The 27713-nt window shown below is 48.2% G+C and overlaps 1 protein-coding gene across 2 annotated transcripts in view; it reads left to right on the top strand.

Annotated features, from left to right (window-relative positions):
* The window catches only part of LOC311243412 (putative helicase mov-10-B.1), a 94576-nt gene that overhangs the window by 63359 nt on the left and 3504 nt on the right, over nt 1-27713 (top strand). For both annotated transcript variants that reach the window (XM_084332642.1, XM_084332641.1), the window contains exons 12-14: nt 4192-4291; nt 4707-4824; nt 19405-19587. In XM_084332642.1, coding sequence (XP_084188768.1) covers nt 4192-4291; nt 4707-4824; nt 19405-19587 — 401 coding nt within the window. The remainder of the gene's footprint in view (nt 1-4191; nt 4292-4706; nt 4825-19404; nt 19588-27713) is intronic.

Raw genomic sequence — 27713 nt, 5'->3', positions numbered from 1 at the left:
AGGACTGGTGAGTAATACCATGGGTGATATTATCGTCCCCATCAATCATGATGCCAACAGCACCATCCACAGCAGCACTAATAGTACAAAATTAAATATCAGCCATACTAATTCACCCAACATAGCTACCACCAATATTGTCATTAATGACTTAAATCGTAGACAATATTAGATTATATTGGGTAAGGAGAGTAATGCTCTGGGTGATACTATCGTCCCCACCAGTCATGTTGACCACAGTACCATCCACGGCTGCACTACAGTAGAGATAAAATAAATAAAAATACTAGCAGTAATAATTCACCCAACATAGTTACCACTATATCTGTTGCTAATAACGTAGATCGTAATAATAATAGCACAAAACCATATATATATATAAACTGAATATGGCCCAAATTATATTGGGTAAGGGCTGGTGAGTAATGCCATGGGTGATATTATCATCCCCATCAATCAGCAGCACTAATGGTAGTACAAAATAAAATATCGGCCATAATAGTTCACCCAACATAGTTACCACTAATACTGTCACTAATAACTTAAATCGTAAATAATAATATTAACAATTTTTTATTATATAAACCATGAGGGACTAAAACAAATTATATATCGACCAAATAATAATGATAACGTCATTAGTAATAAAGGGGGGAAAAAATAGGAAAGGAAATTAAATTATATATTTTTTTTGTTTTGTTATATAAACCATGGGGACTTAAACAAATTATATATCGACCAAATAATAATGATAACGTCATTAGTAATAAAGGGGGGAGGAGAAAAAAAATAGGAAAGGATATTAATAATTATAATTTTTATTTTTTTTTTAACCCATGAACAATACCCAAACAGAAGAGGATTTTATATTATTCCAAGTCCATGTGGCCACGTTAGTCTCAAATGTTCACAATCTTCCAGCTGACCACCGCGCGACCATAGGCATACCTGTGTTCTGTGATGTGATACAGTAGTAGACAGTCTTAATTCTTTTTTTTACTTTCTTTTTTTACACACACATCCCACTCAAAATGGCCCCTCAACCCACTTTTGGGTCGCGACCCACCAGTTGAGAAACACTGGTTTAGAGGACTGTGTTCCTCAAATGTTGGCGTCTCAAGGGAAGAAGACTGTTCCTCAAATGTTGAACTAGTACTGTTTGGAATTCCAGGAATGTACGTCGTCGTCCTTCCTAAAGGCCGGGGGCCCCGGATGGAGTGCTATATTTCACGGCCCCATTTTCAGAGAGGACCACAGAGAGAACAGATACAGAGAGATAACTGAGCGCTCTATTGTGCTCTCAAGGCCTGTACTCCCATCACAACAGATAAGAGTGTTCTCAGAGTGTTCTCATTAAATCTCCACTGGGTAAGGTCGATTCCAGACACGCTGAGGAATCCAAGGTCAATAATACCTTTAAGAGAGATAACTAATTTAATTAATTAATTTAATTAATTAGAGTTAAGGGCCGGCCCTCGGTTAGTTAGTTGCTTAGTTAGTCAGTTAGACTTTAAGTAGTTAGAGGAGCAAGTCAGCTAAGTATAGGTTAGATTAGATGGTAAGGGTAATGGAAGTAGGAATCAATGTATGTGTTTTGTACTAATGGATTACTAAACAACATCTTCTGAAGTCACTTGATCTCACAGTACTTGATTAAACCTAACGAGGTCAAGGTAGATTAACGATAAATCCACCACAAACCCTACTGGTTCTCAGCTGTGGAAAACCTCTGTTATGAGACTCACATGTTCCTGGAATGTTTTTATAGTGTTGTCACAATAAAAAGAGGTTTGTCTTCAATACAATACCAAGTTTAGTATCACAATTCTCAATACCAAAATAATACCATGACAATAAAAGAAAGGCCTGTTTGAAATGCATCATATCTAATTATTAAGGCTGTCAATCTATTATACTCTCTAGCGGTGGTGGCGGAGGGGAGGAGCTTCGCTAAGCTCCACGCCATCATGGACAATCCCTCCCATCCACTAAACACTGACTTGGCTGAAAAAAGGAGCACGTTCAGTGTTAGACTCCCTAGATGTAACACTGAACGGCACAGGAAGTCCTTCATTCCGACAGCCATTATACTCTATAATGCATCACTGTGCCTCACTGCATCACTGAGCACAGGGTGACAGTACAGCCTAGCAAAATCTTCCTGGACACTGTAAAATTGTTACACTTCTCACAATCTTCCTGGACACTTTACACTTTACATTTTTACACTTATTACTGTACATTTTACTGTGTATTTTTGGCTGTATAGTTTATATTTAAGATTTTAGAATGTATATGCATACAGGGCGGCTGGGTAGCGCAGCGGACTAAGCGCTCGCCTACCACCGCAGAGACTCTGGGATCGAATCCAGCTGTCAGCGGTACCTCCGGCTTGGTCAGTCGTCCCCACTAACAGAATTGGCAGTGTTAGCGGGTGGAAAGCCGGTGGGGTATGTATCCTGGTCGTTGTACACAGCAACTCCTACTGGTCGGTCGGGGCGCCTGTTCAGCAGTGAAAAGATCTGGGGGAGGTAGTGTGATCCTCCCACGCGTTACACTCCCCCAGTGAGAGTCCTCGCTGTCAGGTGAAAAGAAGGGGCTGGCTGACTCCACATGTATCAGAGGAGACATGTGATAGTCTTCAACCCTCCCTAGGCCGGCAAGTGGGGGGGAAATGCGCGCAACGACCAGGAAGGGAATTGGCATAATGACTAAATTGGGATGGGAGAAAAATACGGAAAAAAGCGGGAGAAAAAATAGATTAAAAAAGAATTATGTATATGCATACCAAAATGTATATCCCAGATCATATTTTATTCTTTATTCTATTTTATTCTTATTTTTAATATTATTATATTCTTATTCTTATTCTAGTCCTATTGACAACCTAAATGTTTATTGTTCAATGTGAGCGATCTGTAGTGCCGAATTTCCCTCAGGATTATTAAAGAATTTCTATTCTATTCTATTCTATTCTATTCTATTCTAACACAATTGGCAGTGTTAGCGGGTGGGAAGCCGTGGGGTATGTGACCTGGTCGCCTGAATACTTTTACCAACGGATTTCCAGTTCCGCGTTCGCGTTCTGCGCTCTGATTGGCCACTGATGTTTCTGGTCGCGCCAATCGTGTGACAGCAAGTTCTGCCACCGGTTAAGCTTAGGCACTCTTTCGAAGTTGGTTAAGGTTCGAGTTTGTCTTAACCTTAACCAACTTCGAAAGAGTCGCCTCACTGTCAGGTGAAAAGATGTATCGGAGGAGGCATGTGGTAGTTCTACACCCTCCCCAGGCCGACAGTGGGGCAATGTGCGCAATGACCAGGAAGGGAATTGGCATAATGAATAAATTGGGATGGGTGAAAAATACACAAAGCACAAAAATAAATAGAATAAAAAAATTTAATAAAAATGTTGTTTGAATTAATTTGACAACTCTATTGTTTTCTAATAGACCAGTACTAGTCAGTAGTATGAAAGACTATAATTTCAGTGGTTTTGGGATTCATTTCAGACAATCCAGTTGAGGAAGTCGTGGTACTGAAAAGACCCAATTCTTTTGTTGTCAGATTAGAGAAGAACCGGAGAGGAAAAGCATAGATAGTACTCAAAAGTGGTTTAATTAAGCTAAAACAGGTCAATACATAACTGAACCGTCACAAGAAAAGTACAAGACAGTACGTACTGGACTCATACGACACAGGTTCGAATGAGCACCGAATGCAGTCAGCGAGGTACAGTTATAGGATGGATCATGGATGGGCTGGCACGCCCCTGACAATGTCCAGTCTAGTTCTTAAGAAATACGTTTATAGAAAAGCTTGTACAAAGTGTACGTATTCTAATCTGCACCTTTGTTTATCTGGGTGACAAGCATGGGGCCTCTTTGTGGTTCAGGTCAAAAGTTTAACACGTTTCTCTAATGGAGAGATCGTGAGTGTGTGTTGTGTGGAAAGGCGCCTCTCTGGGCTTTTCTAAGGTCTGTCTGTGGTGTGATCTAGTTTCACATCATCATGTGGACATGCCAGAGTTTCCTGTACATTGCAAATCCGTTAGCCTGTTCTGAAAAATACCTTAATTAAACGAATCTACTCTTAAAGTATAACTGTAAAAGCTTAATTATTTACAGTACTCATATCAGTTCTGGAGAATTGGTATTGTTGGACCACTGGTTTCTTATTCCTTTTTCTGTGCAGGTGTGTCCCTGTTCGAGCGGCTAATGGACTTCGCCTGCTACCAGAAGAAGGGAGGGAGATTCGACAAGCGCTTTGTTACCAAACTACAGTCGAACTACAGGTGTGGCAATGATGCTACATTATGTCACTCTTTCTACCCATAATACCCCTCACCTCTAAAGGGGCGACAGTGGCTTGGGAGGTAGAGCAGTCATCTGGTTTGATTCCCGCTCCTCCCCGGCAGTGTGTCGAAGTGTCCTTGAGCAAGACACTTAACCCCCAACTGCTCCCGATGAGCAGGTTGGCACCTTGCACGGTTGCCTCCACCGTTGGTGTGTGAATGTGTGAGTGAGTCGGTCAAATGTGAGGAACAAATTGTAAAGCGCTTTGGATAAAAGTGCTATATACAGTAAATGCACCATTTACCATTTACCAAAGCACTTTACTTTTAAACCCAATCTCTTTTCCTCTTCATATTTATTCATATTCATATTCATATCTCTCTCTCTCTCTCTCTCTCTCTCTCTTTCTCTCAGATCCCACCCTGCCATCCTGAAGTTCCCCAGTGATCGTTTCTATGACGGTGAGGTCTTGCCTCGCGCCGACGAGGAGAAACGCAACTACTACATCGGGTGGAAACACCTGCCCACTAAGGTCTCTCTCCCACACACACACATACACACACACACACACACACACACACACACACACACACACACACACACACACACACACACACACACACACACACACACACACACACACTCTCTTAGCTGTCCATCGTGTTCGATGATGACGCTTGCTCCAGGGATGGGGTGAGGGGGGGGGGGTTAGCGCCGCTGCCGCTGGTGCCACTTCTCGTGGGCGTTGAGTCCGATCCTTGAGCCGCACACCCGTCCGCGTGTTGCTTTCTAACAGCGGAGGAGTGCAAGAATGTGACAATTTGACCATGTGACCGCGGCAGCGCGAGAGAGCGGCAGTGCGGAAATAGGCTGTCTATCAGGGGCGTCCATTTGGTATGGCAAGGTATGGCACTCGCCATACCTTGGCAAATAAAAATGTAAAAAAAAAAAAAAAAAAAAAAAAAATCTTTTTTTTTTACAATTTTTTATGTTGATTTAGAATTCGAATGTCAACATTATGAACGAAGCTTCGAACTATTCGGTACAGCCCTAGCATGTTTTGATATTGTCAATTATCTCACTTTTACTATGTGACTTTTACTGTGACTAACTGAAATATGCCCAAAAAAAAGGAAAATGGACATAGGGACGTTTTTTTATCAAAGGGCAGCAGAGACAAGTGATACAGGGACACAGGTAAGGTCTGGCTTAGTGATTATAATAGTTCAGTTCAGAATTCAGTAACCCATACTTTTTGTGAATGTGTTTTTGATACTACATTCTGTTGAACACACACCTCAAAACCGTACCTAAGGAAAATTGGCTCAATTGCAATCAATCAATCAATAAATCAAATGTATTTGTATAGCATGTTTAACCATGACGCTTGTCAACCAAAGTGCTTCACATAGCTAAGCTAAGTACAAAGAAAAGTATAAAATAAACAGAAAAATTAAATAAAATCAACGGATAGACAAAGGAAAAACAGAACAACACGTCAACAAGTACAGCAAGAGTCAAAGTGAGTCAGGGAAGGCCAGGCGATATAGGTGGGTGCAAGAAAAGTAATAGACAGTTATGATATTACATTCTGCATAATTCGTATGCAAAATATTGTGGTTCCCTGCTTTAGTCTGTTGACACATTTCTATACTAAAAATGCTTGTGTAGTCCTGTGTCATACCTAAATGTCATATAACTGAATTGTATAGAAACAACTCACCAAAAGTGACTATTGCACAGCTGATTTGACCCCCCCCCCCCCCCCCCACACCCACCTCCTCGCCATACCTTGCCGTTCAGTGAAAGGACGCCACTGCTGTCTATTGCCATTCTCTAAGACAAACGCTAACCTTAACCAGCTCCTTAACAGCGCCTAAACTTAACCGTTCTAACCTTAACCAACTCCGAAACAATGCCTAACCTTAACCTTAACCTTAACCATGCCTAACCTTAACCTTAACCATAGAAAGAATATTGCCATTCTCTAAGACAAACTCTAACCTTAACCAGCTCCTTAACAGCGCCTAAACATAACCTTTCTAACCTTAACCAACTCCGAAACAATGCCTAACCTTAACCTTAACCTTAACCATGCCTAACCTTAACCGGCGAAAGAATACACGTTAAAAAAATTTTTATGGGATTCGAACTTGTCAACAACGGACCGCAGGACCGCAGGACCGCTGCGCTGCCAGGTGAGCTGAGCTTCAAATTAAAATCATGGTGGATTAGGGCTACATAATGCCGCAAGCTCTGCCGCTCCGCTCTGCGGTTGCCGCGCCTGCCGCGGGGCGTGTCGCAGCCAATCAGGGAAAACGCGGAAGCAACGGCAGCACTGCTCCGCTGTTAATAAGCAATAGGCCACCCGTCCGCTTGTATCCTTTCGGCAAGCAACCCTCCCTTCCGCGTTGCTCTGATTGGCCACCGATCTACGCTCGTTTCCCCCCTACGCCCGCGCGAGCGCGCATGCGCATGAGCCGCGATAATGCCCCTCAGGCAAGCCCCCACGCAGGTTAGTAATAATAAATGGGTATCGCAGAACACGCCATATTAGCAACGCTCGCACACACGCAGGTTAATAATAATAAGCGGGTATCGCAGAACACGCCATATTAGCGTGATAATACCTAGCTGAATAAATGCCCAGTCTTGTGCTTTGTCACCACCTGTCATTCTGTTCTGTTATTGGTCCACGATGGCAATAAGTTGATGATTTTTACAGCCTGGTGGGCGAGATTATGCATGACCAGCCTGTGATCTAAATATTACCTATGTGTTGATGGAATCACGTCAATATAGAGAGTAGCCCCTTACGTGACTGCGTGCGCACGCACGCACGCACGCACACACACACACACACACACACACACACACACACACACACACACGCGTGCACATACACACACACACACACAGAACATCCCACTCCACTGACACATGCCTTCTCTATTTGAACGACCACATCAAACAAGAGGTGGACGCGGGCAAATACTGCGGCATGGTCATGCTGGACCTACAAAAGGCCTTCAACACTGTCAATCACTCCATTCTGATTGACAAGCTAAAAGCAATTGGTTTTGATAGTCTATCAGTGAGCTGGATGCAATCCTACCTTGAGGGGAGGGAACAGATGGTGGAGGTAAACGGTACCCTATCCCCCCCCTCACAGTGAGCTGTGGTGTTCCACAAGGAAGCATACTAGGACCGCTACTGTTCCTAATTTATGCAAATTACATGTTGTCAGCTTGTGACTGCAACTTGTTCCTGTTTGCGGACGACTCAGCCCTGCTGGTCTCTGACAAGAACAAGTTACAGGTTGAAAAAACCCTGTTTCTCGGAACTAGGCAAAATCTGCATATGGCTCGCTGATAACAAACTATCATTACACATGGGCAAAACAGAGTCCATTCTCTTCGGTTCAAATAACAAACTCAGCAAGACCGACGGCTTCTCAGTTACAGTGGGTGACAATATTGTCACAATTACCTACCTGGGTTGCATCCTAGAGGCTAATCTCTCCTGTGACAAAATGGCATCCAATGTAATAAAAAAAAGTCAACCAACGAACTCGATTCTTGTACCGGATCTCCTCTCTGGTAAACAAGAATACCCTGAAGACTCTGGCAGGAGCACTCATTCAAGGGTACTACGACTATTGTTCTGAAGGATCAGATTAAACCGAATATATATCTTTATTTATATATATATATTTAATTGTATTTGTATATCCCCTGATATCCCTTGTATATTCCTTGTACAATATGCATTGAATATCCCTTCTAGTCTACTGAACATCCCATAATAGTCTCCATTCTACCATTGGACGAGACCTTGGTGCCAGGTCGCCATACCCCTCAGACCAGGTTCAATCGTACCGCTCAACATGTATGGACAAGTCCTAGTTCCGCGTAGGAATATGTCTACCGCACCACTAATGGTACTATTTGTTCATAGTGCGTATATATACTGCGCTATTAAAGTAGAGCTTTCCTTTTAGTCCAGTTCCTTACCCTCCAACAGAGTGACAGACGCAAAAGCCTCCCCGCGAACCACGTGTGGGCAGTAAGGCCAATTCGGCCCAGTATCGGCATTGAGACATCGTGTATATTAATATTTGAATAGTCATATTTGGCACTATATCGTCGAGTTGGACGTATTCTATTAAGCTAATAATAGTCTATTCATATATAGTGCCTCGTGCGGTAAGAGTTCTATAGTAATCAGCACCCCCATCGTTTCGGGCATCAGCTGGACGCTTATCCAGGGTGGTTGACCCCACGTGAAGCTGCACCCGAGGAGCTCCAGGCCAAAGAGCAAGTGGACCTGTATATTGGATTATTCTACCGACGACGGCTAGCCTTCCCCGGCTTGGATTATGCTTTGAGTACTTTGATTATTCTATGGATAAAGGCCAACACTGCGGTGTGTTGGAAATACCCCCCCCGGAGAGGACGACAGGTGAGAAGACGCTCTACACGACGAGGTCGCCTCACGTCTCTCCATCGTGGACCGGAGGACGCCGGCCACAGAGAGTCCAACTGCTTTCATCTGTGGATCAAGGATCGCTGGGCACCGGGTCGCACGACTGTGGGCTCTCCCAGGATACCCTCGGCCAGACGGGATACAGCCAGACTCTACCCCCCCCCTCCAGCTGTCCTACAAGCAGTCGGAACCTTCCCCTAGTGTATCCAGCTATATAATCATTCAAGTATCATTGCTATTGTTCCCTAAATATTCCAGGTTGTATATTTGCTTCCTGCGCAATCAGAGATTGGACATTCGATATTGATCTACCTACGAATACTCATTTGCCATAAAAGTGCATACTATTTCAAATCATAAATGTAATTAAGTGATCGTTGTACATACCTTTTGCTATGTATTATTATTAAACGCAGACTTTCGACTTGGTACATTTGTGTTGGATCCGTTTCATCAGGTGGGAGTGTTTATCATAATTATTTATACCTAGTACTGGGTGGCCAGAGTCTAAAGTACAAGAGGTAGTGGTAGTAAGTATCATATCTAACAATACAGTCAGGGAATTGTACCCCTCAGTTACAATTGGTCCTTCGAGCCGGATGGTAATCAGTGTAATATTAATATAGTGTTATTAATATTAAAATGGCCTATGATGAACACTCCACGAAACGATCCTCCTAACCAACAACGCCCACGGCGCAAACGACAGCTCCCTCAGTACCTAGAGGCTTACGCTGTCAGTCAACAACCTAGTCTTCTACCAACAGTAAACGCGGTAAAACTAGAAAGTAAAATTATGTCCAAGGCCCACTCGCCAAATCTCTCAACCGAACCACAGCCGCACGGAGTACCCCAAGGGACGGCTCCCCTATACAACCGTCTTCTCCCAGCGAGGCAGAGAGGACACTACAGCAGGCATTCCTCGTCAGCCTGAAAGCCTCTACTGAACGCGATAGACTCCAGGGTGAACGCGATCGATTGCAGATACAGCAACGGAGCGAAGAAGAGCACATACGCCTGGAAATAAGACGCATTCAGATGGAAGAGAATATGGCAAGAGACCGGGCCGACGCCCAGCGCGCCGCCACCGGTGCCCAGAGAGAATCGGATCTCACCAAGCGCGAAGCCGAGCGCGACAGAGCACAAGCGCAACTAATAGAACAGCTGATCAGAAGGACAACACCCCCTCCCTCCACCAGAGGCTCCAGGAACTCGTCTAGACATCACTCCAGGGCGGCATCCCCTAGCCGAGTAAGCGACCCTGAACTTGACCAACAGACGAGGTTTATACCCCCCGCAGACCCCCTTCCCCAACCGGTCCAAGCGAGACCCAGCCACCGGGAAGGAGCAGCATACACTGCGGAGAGGCTAAATCAGAGACTACAAGCCCTGGATGACCTAACGGAAGACGAAGAGGAAGAGGAGGAGAACCACGCCCGACGACAGCACAGTACTCTACCGGACCAGGAGGTCCAGTACAGCCCAGGCTATACCCCCGCGGAGCTGCGCTACAGACCCCCGACGCTATTCACGGGTGAGCACGACGCACGACCCGCACCGAGGAACAGCACCTGGACCAGCGGGCCATGGTACACAGCCGGTACCAGCCCACGCCAAGGAGCAGGAGGAGACTCGCCTAGGAGGCCTCTCCCCCAACGCTCGCCGATGTATCAACAATCCGCGTCATACATTGGCACACCTATGGTACCAGACTTCGCCCAGGAGAACCGGGCCCAGTATACGGAGCTCCGCATGTGTCTGGAGACAATGTTGGTGGATGTCATTGATGAACGCCATAAATACGCGATACTACTGAAGCATTTAAAGGTACCCCGCGCGCACAACATAGCGCTCGCCTACGCCACTTCCACGACCCCATACACCGCAGCGCTGGTAGCGTTGGACCAGAGATATGGACGTATATGGGATTACGTGATCCAGGAGATCAGGCACATCGACCGCCTACCCCCAGCAACAGACAATCGAGCACTGGACGACCTGTCCATCAGAGTGCAGTCCCTAGTAGGGATGCTGGGAGCGCAGAGGGAAAAGGGTAGGCATGAACTATACGCCAACTCAAATGTAGAGAGGATCTTGGAGAAGCTACCGCCCGCCCGACAGGAGCGCTTTAGGCGGCAGAGAGACTACCGAGACCCTAATGGCCCCGAACCGAACCTCCTCGATCTAGCCGACTTCCTGGCGAGAGAAGTCAGCAGCTTACGGCTAGATACATTCGGACGGAGCACCCCTGGCTCCAGAGAAGGAACCAGGAGACTAAATGATGGAAGAAGATCGGTGACTGTCATGCACCAATCGGAGTCAGTGCCAAGCAGTAGGAGCCACAGTACCCCCTCAAGAAAGGAGAAGTGGAAGATAGTGTGCCCCTACTGTGAGAAAGAACACTGGCTGTCACAATGTGACTCATTCCCCAAGATGAATGCGGAGGAAGCGAGTCAATGGATAAAGTCCAACAGACGCTGTTTTCGCTGTGCGCGATCACACATGGCAGCCGAATGCCGCTTAAAGAAAAAGTGCAGTCGGTGCGATGGAGCCCATCTGGACATACTCCACGACAGTAACAGACGGCGGCCTCCACCCGCACCATCAAGCAGCAAAGCAAGCGTCATGTACATCGACCCCGCCAGCAGCAGCGGAGCCAGAGTGCTCTTAAAGGTAGTCCGTGTGACATTGAGCTACCAGAATAAAGTCATGGACACTTACGCCGTCCTTGATGACGGGTCAGAGAAGACCCTTCTGCTCGCGTCCGCTGCGGCCCAGCTAGGGCTGCGGGGGAGCGAAAACCAAATGACAATTCGGACAATAAGAAGAGATTTGAAAACGATAAAGGGCGAGAATGTCTCATTCTCTATCGCAGCAAGCGGCCAGCCCGAGCGACGGTACAGGATTACAGACGCTTTCACCAGCCAAGAAATAGGACTCTCGCGGTACACATACCCCGTAGCCAAGCTGATGGAGAAATATGTACATCTACGCAAGCTACCGATCCCACTCATAGACGGTGCTACCCCGACACTGTTGATAGGCTCCGACCATGCAGACCTCATTGTCCCGATAGACCGGGTTCATACCGGACCCAGAGGCTGTCCTGCAGCAGTCGAGACCCGCCTAGGATGGACTCTCCAAGGCCCACTCGCCAAATCTCTCAACCGAACCACAGCCACTAGCTGTCTCCACTCCCGAGTCACAGAGGGAGACACCGCACTCCTGCAGCATGTAGAGAGGCTATGGACCTTAGAACAAATGCCCTTTAAGAACGAAAAGAAAGACATTCGCTCTAAAGACGACATCTACGCCATTAACCTCCTCGAGACGGGAACAAAGAGAGTCCCAGTCAGCGGCGTGTTGAGATACGCCACGCCACTCCTGCGGCGGGAAGGGATGCCTACCTTTCACGCAAAGAAAGACGCCACAGAGAGGTACCTACTAAACACAGAGCGGCGCTTAGCCAAGGACCCCGCCCAAGAAAGTGTATACCGCGCTGAGATTGAGAAGCTCATCACAGCGGGACACGTCACAAAGATTGACATTAAAGAGGCCGACCAGACGACTGAATCGTGGTACGTGCCCCACCACAAGGTTCATCACAACGGCAAAGACCGCATCGTGTTTAACTGCAGCTACCAGATCGGATCCCAAAATCTGAATAAAGAGCTATTGCCCGGTCCTACACTCGGCCCCTCCCTACTAGGCGTACTACTCCGCTTCCGCCAGGACAAGGTGGCTATCAGCGGGGATATCAAAGGGATGTTCCTGCAGGTGAGATTAGTAGAGGAGGACAAGCCCCTGTTGCGGTTCCTATGGAGAGAGAGGCCAGGAGATGAGCACCCAGCCATCTACCAATGGGAAGTCCTCCCTTTCGGAACTACATGCAGCCCATGCTGTGCTACATTTGCACTACAGAGACATGTCGCAGAGGACCCAGCAGCGGACGAAGAGGTCCGACACAGTGTGAAGAACAGCTTCTACGTAGATAACTGTCTACAAAGCGTTTCGACCCAGGAAGAAGCCGAGGCTCTCCTACTTAAACTCCGCGCCTCTCTGATCAAAGGCGGCTTTGATCTCAGGCAGTGGGCCAGCAGCGATCCGCACGTACTGCGCAGCCTCTCCTCCGCGGACAAGGCAGCGAGCAGCGAGACCTGGATGGCCACAATCCCAGGAGAAGCCCAAGAGATGACACTAGGACTAGTGTGGCGCTTCAAAACAGATTCGCTCCACTATAGACACAAACCCCTGACCACGGAGCAGGGAAGGTCGACGGCAATACCGACCACCAGACGGAGTGTGTACAGAACACTCGCCCGACAATATGACCCGTTAGGATGTATACTACCGTACACCACCAGGGCAAAGATGATTGTACGAGCATTGTGGGACAAGGACCAGGGCTGGGACGACCCCATTCCCGCACACCTTGCATCCACCTGGAGAGAGTGGGAGATGGAACTCCACTCACTCCCAGGCGTTAATATACGCCGAAGCTACTTCCCACCCACGGTGAGGCCAGAGACATGTAAAATGGATTTACACGTCTTCAGTGACGCCTCCGAGGTCGCCTACGGATCAGTAGCCTACTTGCGGGCCCAAGAAGAGGGGGGAGAGATCTACACAGCATTCACCCTCGCCCGCTCGAGAATAGCCCCACGCAAGCAACAGTCCATCCCACGTCTAGAGCTCTGCGCAGCCCTCGCAGGAGCGCATCTAGCCACGCTCATCCAACGTGAGCTCACCATTCCGGTGCATAGAACAATCCTGTGGTCAGATTCCACGACAGTACTCGCCTGGATCAAATCGGATTCATGCAAATACAAAGTCTTCGTGGGAGTCAGAGTCACTGAGATTCAAGAGTTAACCGGAGAGTTAACCGGAGAAGCAAACTGGCGCTATGTGGATACAAAACACAACCCAGCTGACGTCATCACCCGGGGAATGTCCCTAGATGACTTAACCCGTCATAACATCTACAGTGACGGACCAGCATTCCTCAAGCTCCCGGAAGGAGATTGGCCCACGCCCACCCCGAGGGAAGCAAGTGACGAGGAGGCTGAGAATAAGAAACCCATGTTCTGTGGATTGAGCACTGTTGTCTCCGCAGACCCCAACATAGACGATTGCATTACCATAGAGAGTGCGCAGCAACGGACATTCCTGCGGCACCACCCAGAGATTAAGTCCCCCGCTGATATGTCAGCAGCTGACTACGAGGAAGCAGAACTGCTTCTACTGCAACGAGCCCAGAGAGACTCGTTCCCCGATGAACTAGACTGTCTACAGGGAGGAAAGCCCGTCCCATCAGACAGCAGATTGATTCATCTGGCCCCCGAGAGTGACACACATACCCTCATCAGAGTGGGTGGTCGCCTGCGGAGAGCCCCCAATTTACCGGATGACATTAAGTACCCGATCGTATTGAACAGCCGACACAAGGTCACAGAGCTGATTATAAAGAAATACGACGAGGATGTACACCACGCAGGAGCAGAGAGAGTCTTCGCGGAAATCAGACGTCGTTACTGGATACTTCAAGGAAGAGAGGCGGTGCGACGCTTCCAGCGAACCTGTCTAGACTGCCGAAAGTGGCGCGCGCAGCCCAGCATACCACGGATGGCTGACCTACCTCCATGTCGCCTCCGACTCGGCGACAAGCCATTCCACTCAACAGGCATGGACTGTTTTGGCCCGCTGCACATAAAGAAAGGAAGAGGCACCGAGAAGCGGTGGGGTATTGTATTCAAATGCATGACCACCAGAGCGATACATATCGAGCTCCTTCCGACCATGAGCGCAGACTCATTCCTTATGGCCTTCAGAAGATTCACATCACGGAAAGGAAAACCGTCTACATTATTGTCCGATCACGGGACAAACTTCAAAGGCGGAGAAAGAGAGCTGAGGGAGAGCTTCCAAGCTATGGGCCCAGAACTTAAGACCCACCTCGCTCCAGCCCAGATTGACTTCCAATTCAACCCCCCAAACGCACCCCACTTCGGTGGAACTTGGGAACGAGAAGTACGTTCTATAAAGACAGCCCTGTACGCAGTACTTGGGGCCCAGACTGTGGCGGAAGAAGTCCTAATGACAGTCCTCACGGAGATTGAGGGAGTATTGAACTCAAAGCCCCTCGGTTACGTCTCCAGTGATGTAGCAGATGTCGACCCAGTCACCCCCAACACCCTCCTGATGGGGCGGCTAGATCCCGCGTTACCCCAGACAATGTACCGGCCTGAAGAAGCGAACGGCCGACAAATGTGGAGGTACAGCCAAGTATTAGCCGACAAGTTTTGGAGCAGTTTCCTACTGCACTACCTACCGTCTCTACAGACCCGCCAGAAGTGGGTAAAAGAGAGAGACAATTTGACGGAAGGAACAGTCGTCATGATTATTGACCAGTCACTACCCAGAGCTATGTGGCCGGCTGGCCGCGTAAGCAAAGTGATCACCGGTGCCGATGGCAAGGTCCGAGCAGCTGAAGTACTCGTCCAGGGGCGCATTTACACCCGTCCGGTGGCGAGGCTCATAGAACTGCCCCGACTCCCAGACACGATCGATGATGACCATGACCCTATGACTTTGTGAGTTGACTGACCCTTACAGCGAACCCTTGAGTGGTAGACAGTGCGGTTAATCTGTCTCTGTTTAACTAATTGGGTTGGGACCAATTAGGGGGCGGCTGTTCTGAAGGATCAGATTAAACCGAATATATATATTTATTTATATATATATATTTAATTGTATTTGTATATCCCCTGATATCCCTTGTATATTCCTTGTACAATATGCATTGAATATCCCTTCTAGTCTACTGAACATCCCATAATAGTCTCCATTCTACCATTGGACGAGACCTTGGTGCCAGGTCGCCATACCCCTCAGACCAGGTTCAATCGTACCGCTCAACATGTATGGACAAGTCCTAGTTCCGCGTAGGAATATGTCTACCGCACCACTAATGGTACTATTTGTTCATAGTGCGTATATATACTGCGCTATTAAAGTAGAGCTTTCCTTTTAGTCCAGTTCCTTACCCTCCAACAGAGTGACAGACGCAAAAGCCTCCCCGCGAACCACGTGTGGGCAGTAAGGCCAATTCGGCCCAGTATCGGCATTGAGACATCGTGTATATTAATATTTGAATAGTCATATTTGGCACTATATCGTCGAGTTGGACGTATTCTATTAAGCTAATAATAGTCTATTCATATATAGTGCCTCGTGCGGTAAGAGTTCTATAGTAATCAGCACCCCCATCGTTTCGGGCATCAGCTGGACGCTTATCCAGGGTGGTTGACCCCACGTGAAGCTGCACCCGAGGAGCTCCAGGCCAAAGAGCGAGTGGACCTATATATTGGATTATTCTACCGACGACGGCTAGCCTTCCCCGGCTTGGATTATGCTTTGAGTACTTTGATTATTCTATGGATAAAGGCCAACACTGCGGTGTGTTGGAAATACCCCCCCCGGAGAGGACGACAGGTGAGAAGACGCTCTACACGACGAGGTCGCCTCACGTCTCTCCATCGTGGACCGGAGGACGCCGGCCACAGAGAGTCCAACTGCTTTCATCTGTGGATCAAGGATCGCTGGGCACCGGGTCGCACGACTGTGGGCTCTCCCAGGATACCCTCGGCCAGACGGGATACAGCCAGACTCTACCCCCCCCCTCCAGCTGTCCTACAAGCAGTCGGAACCTTCCCCTAGTGTATCCAGCTATATAATCATTCAAGTATCATTGCTATTGTTCCCTAAATATTCCAGGTTGTATATTTGCTTCCTGCGCAATCAGAGATCAAGTTTCAAGTTTCAAGTTTCTTTAATAGTTGTCATACAGAAGTACAGAATACTTTTGTACAAAATGCTTCTTACTGTTGCGCTCCAGAGACTGTGCATGACAAGATAAGTATGAAATAAAAACATAGTAAAAATAGTAAAAATTAGAAGTAAAAAAAGAGGTCACAGTGTTCAGTTTAGACATATGTACAATGTTCGTAGACGTAGTTACCATACAATATACAATACTGTGCAGTGTACTAATATACAATACTATATAGTGCAAGGCATAAATGGACGAGGTGCAGTTTAGGTACAATTCACAGTAGGTGTACGAGTTGTAGTGCAAATCCTTTATCAATAAATATAAAGTGTAAGTGTGTTTGTGTGATCTAAAGTGTGGAGATTGGACATTCGATATTGATCTACCTACGAATACTCATTTGCCATAAAAGTGCATACTATTTCAAATCATAAATGTAATTAAGTGATCGTTGTACATACCTTTTGCTATGTATTATTATTAAACGCAGACTTTCGACTTGGTACATTTGTGTTGGATCCGTTTCATCAGGTGGGAGTGTTTATCATAATTATTTATACCTAGTACTGGGTGGCCAGAGTCTAAAGTACAAGAGGTAGTGGTAGTAAGTATCATATCTAACAATACAGTCAGGGAATTGTACCCCTCAGTTACAACTATGCTTGCACCTCATGGTACCAAAGCACCTCAAAGGCGCTAAAAACAAAATTACAAACATCTCAAAACAAACTGGTCAGACTACTGCTTGACCTTACTCCTAGAACCCACCTCACCCCTGCCCACTTTGACAACCTAGGATGGCTTAGAGTAGACGACAGAGTACAGCAACTTGCAATGGGCCTGGTCTACAAGATACACTACACGACCAAGGTACCCATGTACATGTCAAAATACTTCCCAAAGGTCAGTGAATACCACGATCACAACACCAGAGGGAGCTCCACAAATCATGTCAAACCCAGATTCGGCTCAAACAAGGGACTAAACACGTTTCGCAATTATGCCACATCAATGTGGAACGCCCTACCCAAAGCTGTAAAGGAATGTGAATCACTACCCACTTTCAAAACCACTCTCAAAGAACACCTACGGGAGACTGCAATTTGAAACTGGCCCCTGTAAATGTCCTAACCCAACCCCCTCCAATGTACAGTAATTTACCTAGTATGTATTTGAAAGAGGTATTATCCCTGGTACTAACCCAGACGTGGGTGATGAGTCAAGCACATTGGTGTATAATATAAGTGTCTAGAAGGTATTGAGTTACAACTTGGGTAATGGTAAGATTCCATCCTATTTAAACCATTGCCATTAAATCTTTGTAACTGAACAGTACAATTAATATAAAGAATTAGTGGGAGTTCTGTGTGCGTGTCCCTTCCTGAGCCTATAAACAACTGTTTTGGTGTGGGTAACGTTAATACAATTAACCCCTTCCTATCCAACTGTCCCCTTACAGTCATTAAGGTTTCTAGTGGTCATCAAGGGAGGGTACTGCTTGCGGGGGGAACAAATCTATTTATTCATCTATCAGTCACTAGGTGTGGGAGGGTTACGGAGGTATTGGGGGAAGTGAGAGCAAGTTGGGGAGTACTGCTGACCGCCCCGGAGAGGCGAGGAAGACCAGAGTACCAGACCAGGTTGGTAAATCCCGGGCCCCATCCACTCTCACTGCCGGCCTCCAGTTTGACGCTCCAGGCCCAAAGACGAGGGTGCAGTCAGACGGAGCTCTACTGTGTCCTGCTACCCAGTGACGGTGCACACCCGTTCCCACGAAGCAGGGATAATCCACCCTGCTACATATTCATGATGTCATGAGTCACCAAACCTCCCCCCCTTGATTCTGAACTGTCCACATAGTCTAAACATGATAAGGACATAGCCAGGCACAGTTTTACACACAGTGTGCCAGTTTAAAGCTGATGCAGAGTTCACCCTGTTATTGACTCACTGAAACAAGGAGTAATTTTTTATCTACTTGACATTTGTACTAATTATGATACTGTAGATACAGACATTCATTCTATGCTGGCCTCTCTCCTCTCTAACAGCTGTTTCTATACAGTACTTGATTTGTGCAGGTTCCAATACCCCTGCATACCCCCTCCAATGTACAGTTTCTTCCCCCTTGAATGTATATATTATTTTTATGATCTCTTTCTCTTAAACAGTACTGTGTATATTTGTATGCCTTGCATGTCATAAATGTCTGGATGAAACAGTACTGTATATCTGTATGTCATGTATGTCATAAATGGCTTGATGAATTGAAAATGGGGGACCCTGATGTAAACAAGACGAAAGTCTTTTTCTGGATTGCATCCCCTTAACAATTGTTTGTATTGAGCTGTACTGTATTGTACCCATTCTGCAATCTGTTAATAAAGTGTTAAATCAATCATTCAATCAATCAATCCAGTCAGTCTGTATTTGATCTTACCCAAAAGAGTTGCTGTCACAGTTACACATGATTTGGACACAGTACATACTTATATTATATGAGTACTCCAAAATAATAACTATTTGCTTTTCTAAGCGTCAGTCTTCTCTATGGGCAGCCACTTGGGTCCCTAGGGAGGTGATTAGGTAACAGTGTAACATTGAACCATTACTCAGGCATCACGCATGAGTGTTTGTGTAGTTCATGATTCTCTCTCTCTCTCTCTCTCTCTCTCTCTCTCTCTCTCTCTCTCTCTCTCTCTCTCTCTCTCTCTCTCTCTCTCTCTCTCTCTCTCTCTCTCTCTCTCTCTCTCTCTCTCTCTCTCTCTCTCTCTCTCTCTCTCTCTCTCTCTCTCTCAGGACTTCCCAGTAATCTTCAGAGCGGTGGTGGGTGAGGATAGGTATGAGGGCAGGGGCTTCTCCTTCTTCAACCAAGAGGAGGTGGATGTGCTGATGGACTACGTGACAAAACTCCTCCAGACATCGGGCAGATATCAAATCAAGCCAAAAGACATTGGCATCATCACCCCATACCACAAACAGGTAGATGTGTAGTCCGGTGCTAAAGATACACATAGATACACAGGTAGATGTGTAGTCTGGTGCTAAAGATACACATAGATACACAGGTAGATGTGTAGTCCGGTGCTAAAGATATACATAGATACACAGGTAGATGTGTAGTTTGGTGTTATAGACAGATAGATGTGTAGTTTGGTGCTAAATATACACACACAGAGATCTTTGTTGAAGCAATCTATCGTATCATCATTTAGTTTTATCATCACTATTACAAAGGATCAGATTAAACCGAATATATATATTTATTGATTGATATATATTGCATAGTATTTGTATATCGTTTGATATCCCTTGTATATTCCTTGTACATATACACGGAATATCCCTTTAGCCCAGACCATAATATTTCATTCTCCTATTGGACAGCGGTCCACAGGCGCCAGAGCCATGCCTCCGGAGTCAGGTTCAAAGTCACCGTCAAGACATGTCTGTACAAGCCCGGCCTTGCCCAGGACTACGAGACAGAAATGAGGTTGGCACTAGTTTGTTCGCCGTGCATATAAATATGGCGCAGGTGAATACAGAAGCACTTAGTCTTACTTAGTCAGAAGTCCAGAGTTACCCAATAAGTTGAAGCCTCACCCACGATACAACGTGCGGTGAAGTATGGCCTGTTTGGCCCCAAAATAGAGCATTGAGACTGCGTGCGAATTAATAACTGAATTGTCAGAGTTTGGCGCTATACCGTCGAGTGCGACATATTTCTATTAAGTCAGTAATAGTCTATTTGTGTATAGTGTATCGTGCGGCTAAAGTTCTACAGTGACCAGCATCACCAACGCTTCCTCGTATCAGCTAGTGTGCTTATCCAGGCTGGGCTGCTTTCATGGCGCTTTCACCCGAGGAGACCTAGACGAGAACCGTGTGGACATGTACACTGGATTAATCTACCCGACGACTACATAGCCCTTTGTGGCTGGATTATATTTGCTTTGGTCCTGTGATTTATGGAGCGGAGAATCGCCGACGCCTACACGTGTGGGATTTACCCTGTGAGGAGCCAGGTCGAGTCGGCGCCTCAGAGAGCCTGAGGCCGGCTAGCTTTCTTCACTGTGGAGCTACAGTCTACGGAGAACAGCTGTATTCGTCTGTGGATCAAGAGGCTATTGCACCGTCTCCTGTACTTGGAGTCTCCTTAGTCATCGTTGACCAGACTCTCTACTACCGACAGATCCTCTACCCCTGCTGGCTTACAACCGGGGGGACCCTTCCAGTATCTCCCGCTATATATTACTAGTGTACCATAGATATAATTCCCTAAGATTCAGGTTGTATAATTACCTCCTGCGTAACCAGAGAATGGACATTCATTATTGATTTGCCTACGCATATTCCTTTGCCTTACAAGTGCATTCAAAGTATAATAGATAAGTATATTATGTACCTTTTGCTGCAATAAATACTTAAAGACAACTTTGTGTAGAACCGATTCATTGTTGGAAGTGTTCATTATATTTATATATCATGTACTGTATGGCCAGTAATTAAAGTACATAAAGCGGTAGTGGTTTAATGATACCATACTTATCAATACAGTCAGGGAATTGTACCCCTCAGTTACAATTGGTCCTTCGAGCCGGATGGTAACTAGTGTAATATTAATATAGTGGTATTAATATTGACATGGCCTATGATGAACACTCCACAAAACGGTTCTCCTAAAGTAGATCGCCCGCAGCGTAGACGGCAGACACCTCAGTACTTAGAGGATTACGTTGCCAATATACTACCTAGCTTTCTACAGACGGTAAACGCGGAAAAGGTAGATAGTAAAATTATGTCCGACCCTATCGACCAGGCTACCCCGCCAATAGAGGCCCTAGTGGGTTCTAACGTAACTGACCAAGCTCACGGTAGGGACCAGGAGGGACCTGACATGACTTTACCCCCCGCCAAGACCGAAGGAGTAGTCCCCGGAGAGCTCCAGGATAAAGACAGCTCTCCAGGGATGGAACTCTACCCGCTACAAGAAGAGGAGAGCACCCCGGAGATGGATCTCCAGGACTCGCCACAGGAGAACAGATCTCCAACGAGTACTGCCAGGAGCGGATCACCTCAACCAGCGTCTTCCCCCAGCGAGGCGGACAAGATGCTGGCACAGGCATTCCTCGCTAGCCTAGCAGCCTCAACAGAGCGCGATCGACTCCAAGCACAGACACTTAGTGAGCGCGAACATTCTTCCATGGAAAGAGAACGCCTTCGGGCGCAGCAACGGAGCGACGAAGATCGTATACGTCTAGAGATTAGACGCCTTCAGACGGAAGAGAATATGGTAAGGGACCGGGCCGAAGCCCAGCGTGCGCGCGCCGAAGCCCAGCGCGCCGCTGCCGGTGCCCAAAGAGAAGCAGAGCGCGACCTCGCTCTCACCAAGCGCAAAGCCGAGCGCGACCGATTACAAGCGCAGATAATGGAGCAGCTGATCACCAGGGCAACACCCCCTCCCTCCGCACGGGGTTCCAGGGCCTCGTCAAGACAAGGGTCAAGGGCACCCTCCCCTACCCGATCAAGCGACCCTGAGCCCGACCACCAGAGAGAGCCTATACCCCCCTCCGAACTCCTTCCCCGACCGGTCCACACGAGACCCAGCTACAAGGAAGAAACGGTCTACACCGCGGAGAGGCTAAATAGACGACTACAGGATCTAGAGGACCTGCCAGAGGAAGAAGAAGAGGGAGAGGAGGAGAATCAAGCCCGACAGCAGCACAGTACTCCACAGGACCAGGAGGTCCAGTACAGCCCAGGCTCTACCCCTGCGGCTCTGCGCTACAGACCCCCGACTCAATTCACGGGTGAGCTTGACGCACGACCAGCCCTGAGGAATAGCACCTGGATACGCGGGCCATGGTACCCAGCAGGTACCAGCCCACCAAGAGGCGTAAGAGGAGACTCGCCTAGGAGGCCTCTCTTCCAACGCTCACCGATGTGCCAGCCATCCATGGCATCATACATTGGCACACCGACGTTTCCGGACTTCACCCACGAGAACAGAGCACAGTACACAGAGCTACGAATGTGCTTAGAGACAATGATGTCCGATGTAGCTGATGAACCGTACAAGTATGCTATCCTACTGAAGCACCTCAAGGTGCCCCGAGCGCACAATATAGCGCTGGCCTATGCCACCTCTACTACCCCATACACAGCGGCTCTAGAAGCACTCGACCAAAGATATGGACGCATATGGGACTACGTAATACAAGAGATAAGGCATATTGACCGCCTACCCCCAGCCACAGACAATCGCTCACTAGATGACCTGTCTATCAAGGTACAATCCCTGGTAGGGATGCTGGGGGCGCAAAGAGAAAAGGGTATGCACGAACTGTACGCGAACTCTAATGTCGAGAGGATTTTAGAGAAGCTTCCGCCCGCCCGACAAGAGCGCTTCAGGCGGCAAAGAGACCACCGTGATCCTAACGGTCCCGAGCCATCCCTCCTAGACCTAGCCGACTTCCTGGCGAGAGAAGTCAACAGCCTACGGTTGGATACGTTCATGCGGAGCACCCCAAGCTCCAGAGAGGGACCTAGGAGAGCAAACGATGGCCGAAGATTGGTGACCGTCATGCACCAATCAGAATCAGTACCGAGCAGCAAGAACCACAGTACCCCCTCGATGAAAGAGAAGTGGAAGATGGTGTGCCCGTACTGCGAAAAGGAACACTGGTTGTCACAATGTGACACGTTCAAGAAGATGACCGCCGACGAGGTGAGTCAATGGATAAAGTCCAACCGACGCTGTTACCGATGTGCGCGCAGTCACATGGCAGCCGATTGCCGCTTAAAGAAGAGGTGTAGTCGGTGTGACGGAGCCCACCTAGATGTCCTACACGACAGTAACAGAAGAAAGCCTGCACCCTCAAGCAGCACAAAGGCAAGTGTTATGTACATTGACCCCGCCAGCAGCGGGGGCGCCCGGGTGCTCTTAAAGGTGGTCCGCGTAACACTGAGTTACCAAGATAAGGTCATGGACACTTACGCCGTCCTTGACGACGGGTCAGAGAAGACCCTTCTCCTCGCGTCCGCTGCGGCCCAGCTGGGGCTGCGGGGGAGCGAAAACCAGATGACGATTCGGACAATAAGAAGAGATCTAAAGACGATAAAGGGCGAGAATGTCTCCTTCACTATCGCAGCAAGCGGGCAGCCAGAGAGACGGTATAGGATTACTAACGCTTTCACCAGCCAAGAAATAGGCCTGTCGCAGTACACCTACCCCATCGCCAAGCTGATGGATAAATATGTGCACCTGCGTCAACTACCTATACCGCTCATAGACGGTGCCACCCCGACCCTGCTGATAGGCTCCGACCATGCAGACCTCATCGTCCCGATAGACCGGGTCCACACAGGGCCCAGAGGCAGTCCTGCAGCAGTCGAGACCCGCCTAGGATGGACATTACAAGGCCCCCTCGCTAAGTCTCTTAACCGAACAGCAGCCACTAACTGCCTCCACTCCAGAGTGACAGAAGAAGACACCACCCTCCTACAGCATGTCGAGAGGCTATGGACACTAGAGACAATGCCCTTTAAGAACGAAAAGAAAGACATTCGTTCCAAGGAAGACATTTACGCTATAGCACTCCTCGAGCAGGGGACAAAGAGAGTCAAAGTCAACGGAGTGATGAGATACGCAACTCCACTCCTGAGGCGAGAGGGTATGCCTACCTTCCACGCCCCAAAAGAAGCGACGGAGCGGTATCTATTGAACACAGAGCGGCGCCTAGCCAGAGACCCCGCTTAACAAGCTAATCACAGCGGGACACATAAAGAAAATTGACATTAAAGAGGCCGATCAGACGACCGAATCATGGTACGTGCCGCACCACAAAGTCCACCACAACGGCAAGGATCGTATTGTGTTCAACTGCAGCTACCAGATCGGATCACAAAATCTGAATAAAGAGCTCTTGCCCGGCCCAACACTCGGCCCCTCTCTACTAGGCATGTTACTACGTTTCCGCCAAGACAAGGTGGCCATCAGCGGCGACATCAAAGGGATGTTCCTGCAGGTGAGACTAGTGGAGGAGGACAAGCCCCTGCTGCGGTTCCTATGGAGAGAGAGGATCGGGGATGAGCAACCAGCCATCTATCAATGGGAAGTCCTCCCTTTCGGAACCACATGCAGCCCATGCTGTGCTACGTTTGCACTGCATAAACACGTCGCAGAGGACCGAGCAGCTGATGAAGAGGTCCGACAAAGTGTAGGAAATAGTTTCTACGTGGACAACTGTCTGCAAAGCGTCTCGACGCCAGAAGAAGCCGAGGCCCTTCTACTCAAGCTCCGCGCCTCCCTGATCAAAGGCGGCTTTGATCTCAGGCAGTGGGCCAGCAGCGACCCGCAAGTATTGTGCAGCCTCTCCCCCGAGGACAAGGCAGCAAGCAGCGAGACCTGGATGGCGACCATCCCAGGAGAAGCCCAAGAAATGACATTAGGACTAGTCTGGCGCTTCAAAACAGACTCGCTCCATTATAAACACACACCCCTGACCAAGGAGCAGGGAAGGTCGACTGCACTACCGACCACCAGACGGAGTGTATACAGAACACTCGCCAGACAATATGACCCGTTGGGATGTATTCTACCTTACACCACCAGGGCAAAGATGATTGTAAGAGCGTTATGGGACAAGGACCAGGGCTGGGACGACCCCATACCCGAACACCTTGCATCCACATGGAGAGAGTGGGAGACGGAACTCAGCTCACTCCCAGGTGTCAACATACGCCGCAGCTACTTCCCACCCACAGTGAGGCCGGAGACGTGCCAGATGGACCTGCACGTCTTCAGCGACGCCTCCGAAGTAGCCTACGGTTCGGTGGCCTACTTGCGTGCCCGAGAGGAGGGAGGAGAAATACATACTGCTTCCATCCTGGCTCGCTCAAGAATAGCCCCACGAAAGCAACAATCTATCCCGCGTCTAGAGCTCTGCGCAGCCCTAGCAGGAGCGCAACTCGCCACGTTAATCCAACGTGAACTCACCATTCCGGTGCAAAGAACAATCTTGTGGTCAGACTCCACGACAGTACTCACATGGATCCGGTCTGATTCGTGCAGATACAAGGTCTTCGTGGGAGTCAGAGTCACAGAGATTCAAGATTTAACAGAAGTAGCAAGCTGGAGGTATGTGGACACAAAACACAACCCAGCTGACGTCATCACCCGGGGAATGTCCCTGGATGACCTCACCCGTCACAACCTATACAGTGACGGGCCAGAGTTCCTCAAGCTCCCGGAAGAAGAGTGGCCTACACCCACCCCACGGGAAGCGAGTAAAGAGGAGGCCGAAAACAAGAAATCTATGTTCTGTGGATTGAACACACTCGTCTCCACAGACCCCGACATAGACGATTGCCTCACCCTAGAGAGTGCGCAGCTAAAGATATTCCTGTGGCACCACCCAGAGGTTCAGCTCACTACTGACATTACAGCAGCTGACTACGAAGAAGCAGAACTTCTTCTACTACAACGAGCCCAGAGAGACTCGTTCCCCGATGAGCTAGACTGTCTACAGGGAGCAAAGCCCGTCCCATCAGACAGCAGACTGCTCCACCTAGCCCCCGAGAGCGACGCCCATGGTCTCATCAGAGTGGGTGGTCGTCTGCGGAGAGCTCCAGACTTACCGGATGACGTCAAGTACCCGATAGTCTTAAACAGCCGACACAAGGTCACAGAGCTGATCATAAAGAAATACGACGAGGATGTGCATCACGCCGGGGCAGAGAGAGTCTTCGCGGAGATCAGACGTCGTTATTGGATACTGCAAGGGAGAGAAGCAGTGCGGCGCTTCCAGCGAACCTGTCTAGACTGTCGTAAGTGGCGAGCGCAGCCCAGTATACCCCGGATGGCTGACCTACCTCCCTGTCGCCTCCGACTCGGCGACAAGCCTTTTCACTCCACCGGTATGGACTGTTTCGGCCCGCTGTATACCTTCCAACCATGAGCACAGACTCATTCCTTATGGCCTTCCGAAGATTCACATCGCGGAAAGGCAAACCGTCTATATTATTGTCTGATCACGGGACAAACTTCAAAGGCGGAGAAAGAGAGCTGAGAGAGAGCTTCCAAGCTATGGGCCCAGAACTTAAGACCCACCTCGCTCCATCCCAGATTGACTTCCAGTTTAATCCCCCGAACGCACCTCACTTCGGTGGAACTTGGGAACGAGAAGTACGTTCAATAAAGACAGCCCTGTACGCCGTGCTTGGGGCCCAGACCGTGGCGGAAGAAGTCCTAATGACAGTCCTCACGGAGATCGAGGGAGTATTGAACTCAAAGCCCCTCGGTTACGTCTCAAGTGATGTAGCAGATGTCGACCCAGTCACCCCCAACACACTCTTGATGGTGCGGCTGGACCCCGCGCTACCACAGACAATGTACAGGCCTGAAGAAGCGAACGGCCGAAGAATGTGGAGGTACAGTCAAGTATTGGCTGACAAGTTTTGGAACAGCTTCCTACTCCACTATCTACCGTCTCTACAGACCCGCCAGAAATGGGTGAAAGAGAGAGACAATTTGACAGAAGGAACAGTCGTCATGATTATCGACCAGTCACTACCCCGAGCTATGTGGCCGGCTGGCCGCGTAAGCAAAGTGATCACCGGTGCCGACGGAAAGGTCCGAGCAGCCGAAGTGCTCGTCCAAGGACGGATCTACACCCGACCCGTGGCGAGGCTAATAGAACTGCCAAGGCTCCCCGATACTATCGATGACGACCATGACCCCATGACTTTGTGAACTGCCCGATCCCTCACAACAGACATTGAGTAGTGGACAGTGCGGTTAATCTGTCTCTGTTTAGCTAATTAGGTGGGACTAATTAGGGGGCGGCTGTTACAAAGGATCAGATTAAACCGAATATATATATTTATTGATTGATATATATTGCATAGTATTTGTATATCGTTTGATATCCCTTGTATATTCCTTGTACATATACACGGAATATCCCTTTAGCCCAGACCATAATATTTCATTCTCCTATTGGACAGCGGTCCACAGGCGCCAGAGCCATGCCTCCGGAGTCAGGTTCAAAGTCACCGTCAAGACATGTCTGTACAAGCCCGGCCTTGCCCAGGACTACGAGACAGAA

The sequence above is a fragment of the Notolepis coatsorum genome (assembly GCF_963971535.1).
Source record: "Notolepis coatsorum genome assembly, chromosome: 17".
In the NCBI taxonomy this organism is placed as follows: Eukaryota; Metazoa; Chordata; class Actinopteri; order Aulopiformes; family Paralepididae; genus Notolepis; species Notolepis coatsorum.
This window is presented reverse-complemented; position numbering and strand designations above follow the sequence as displayed.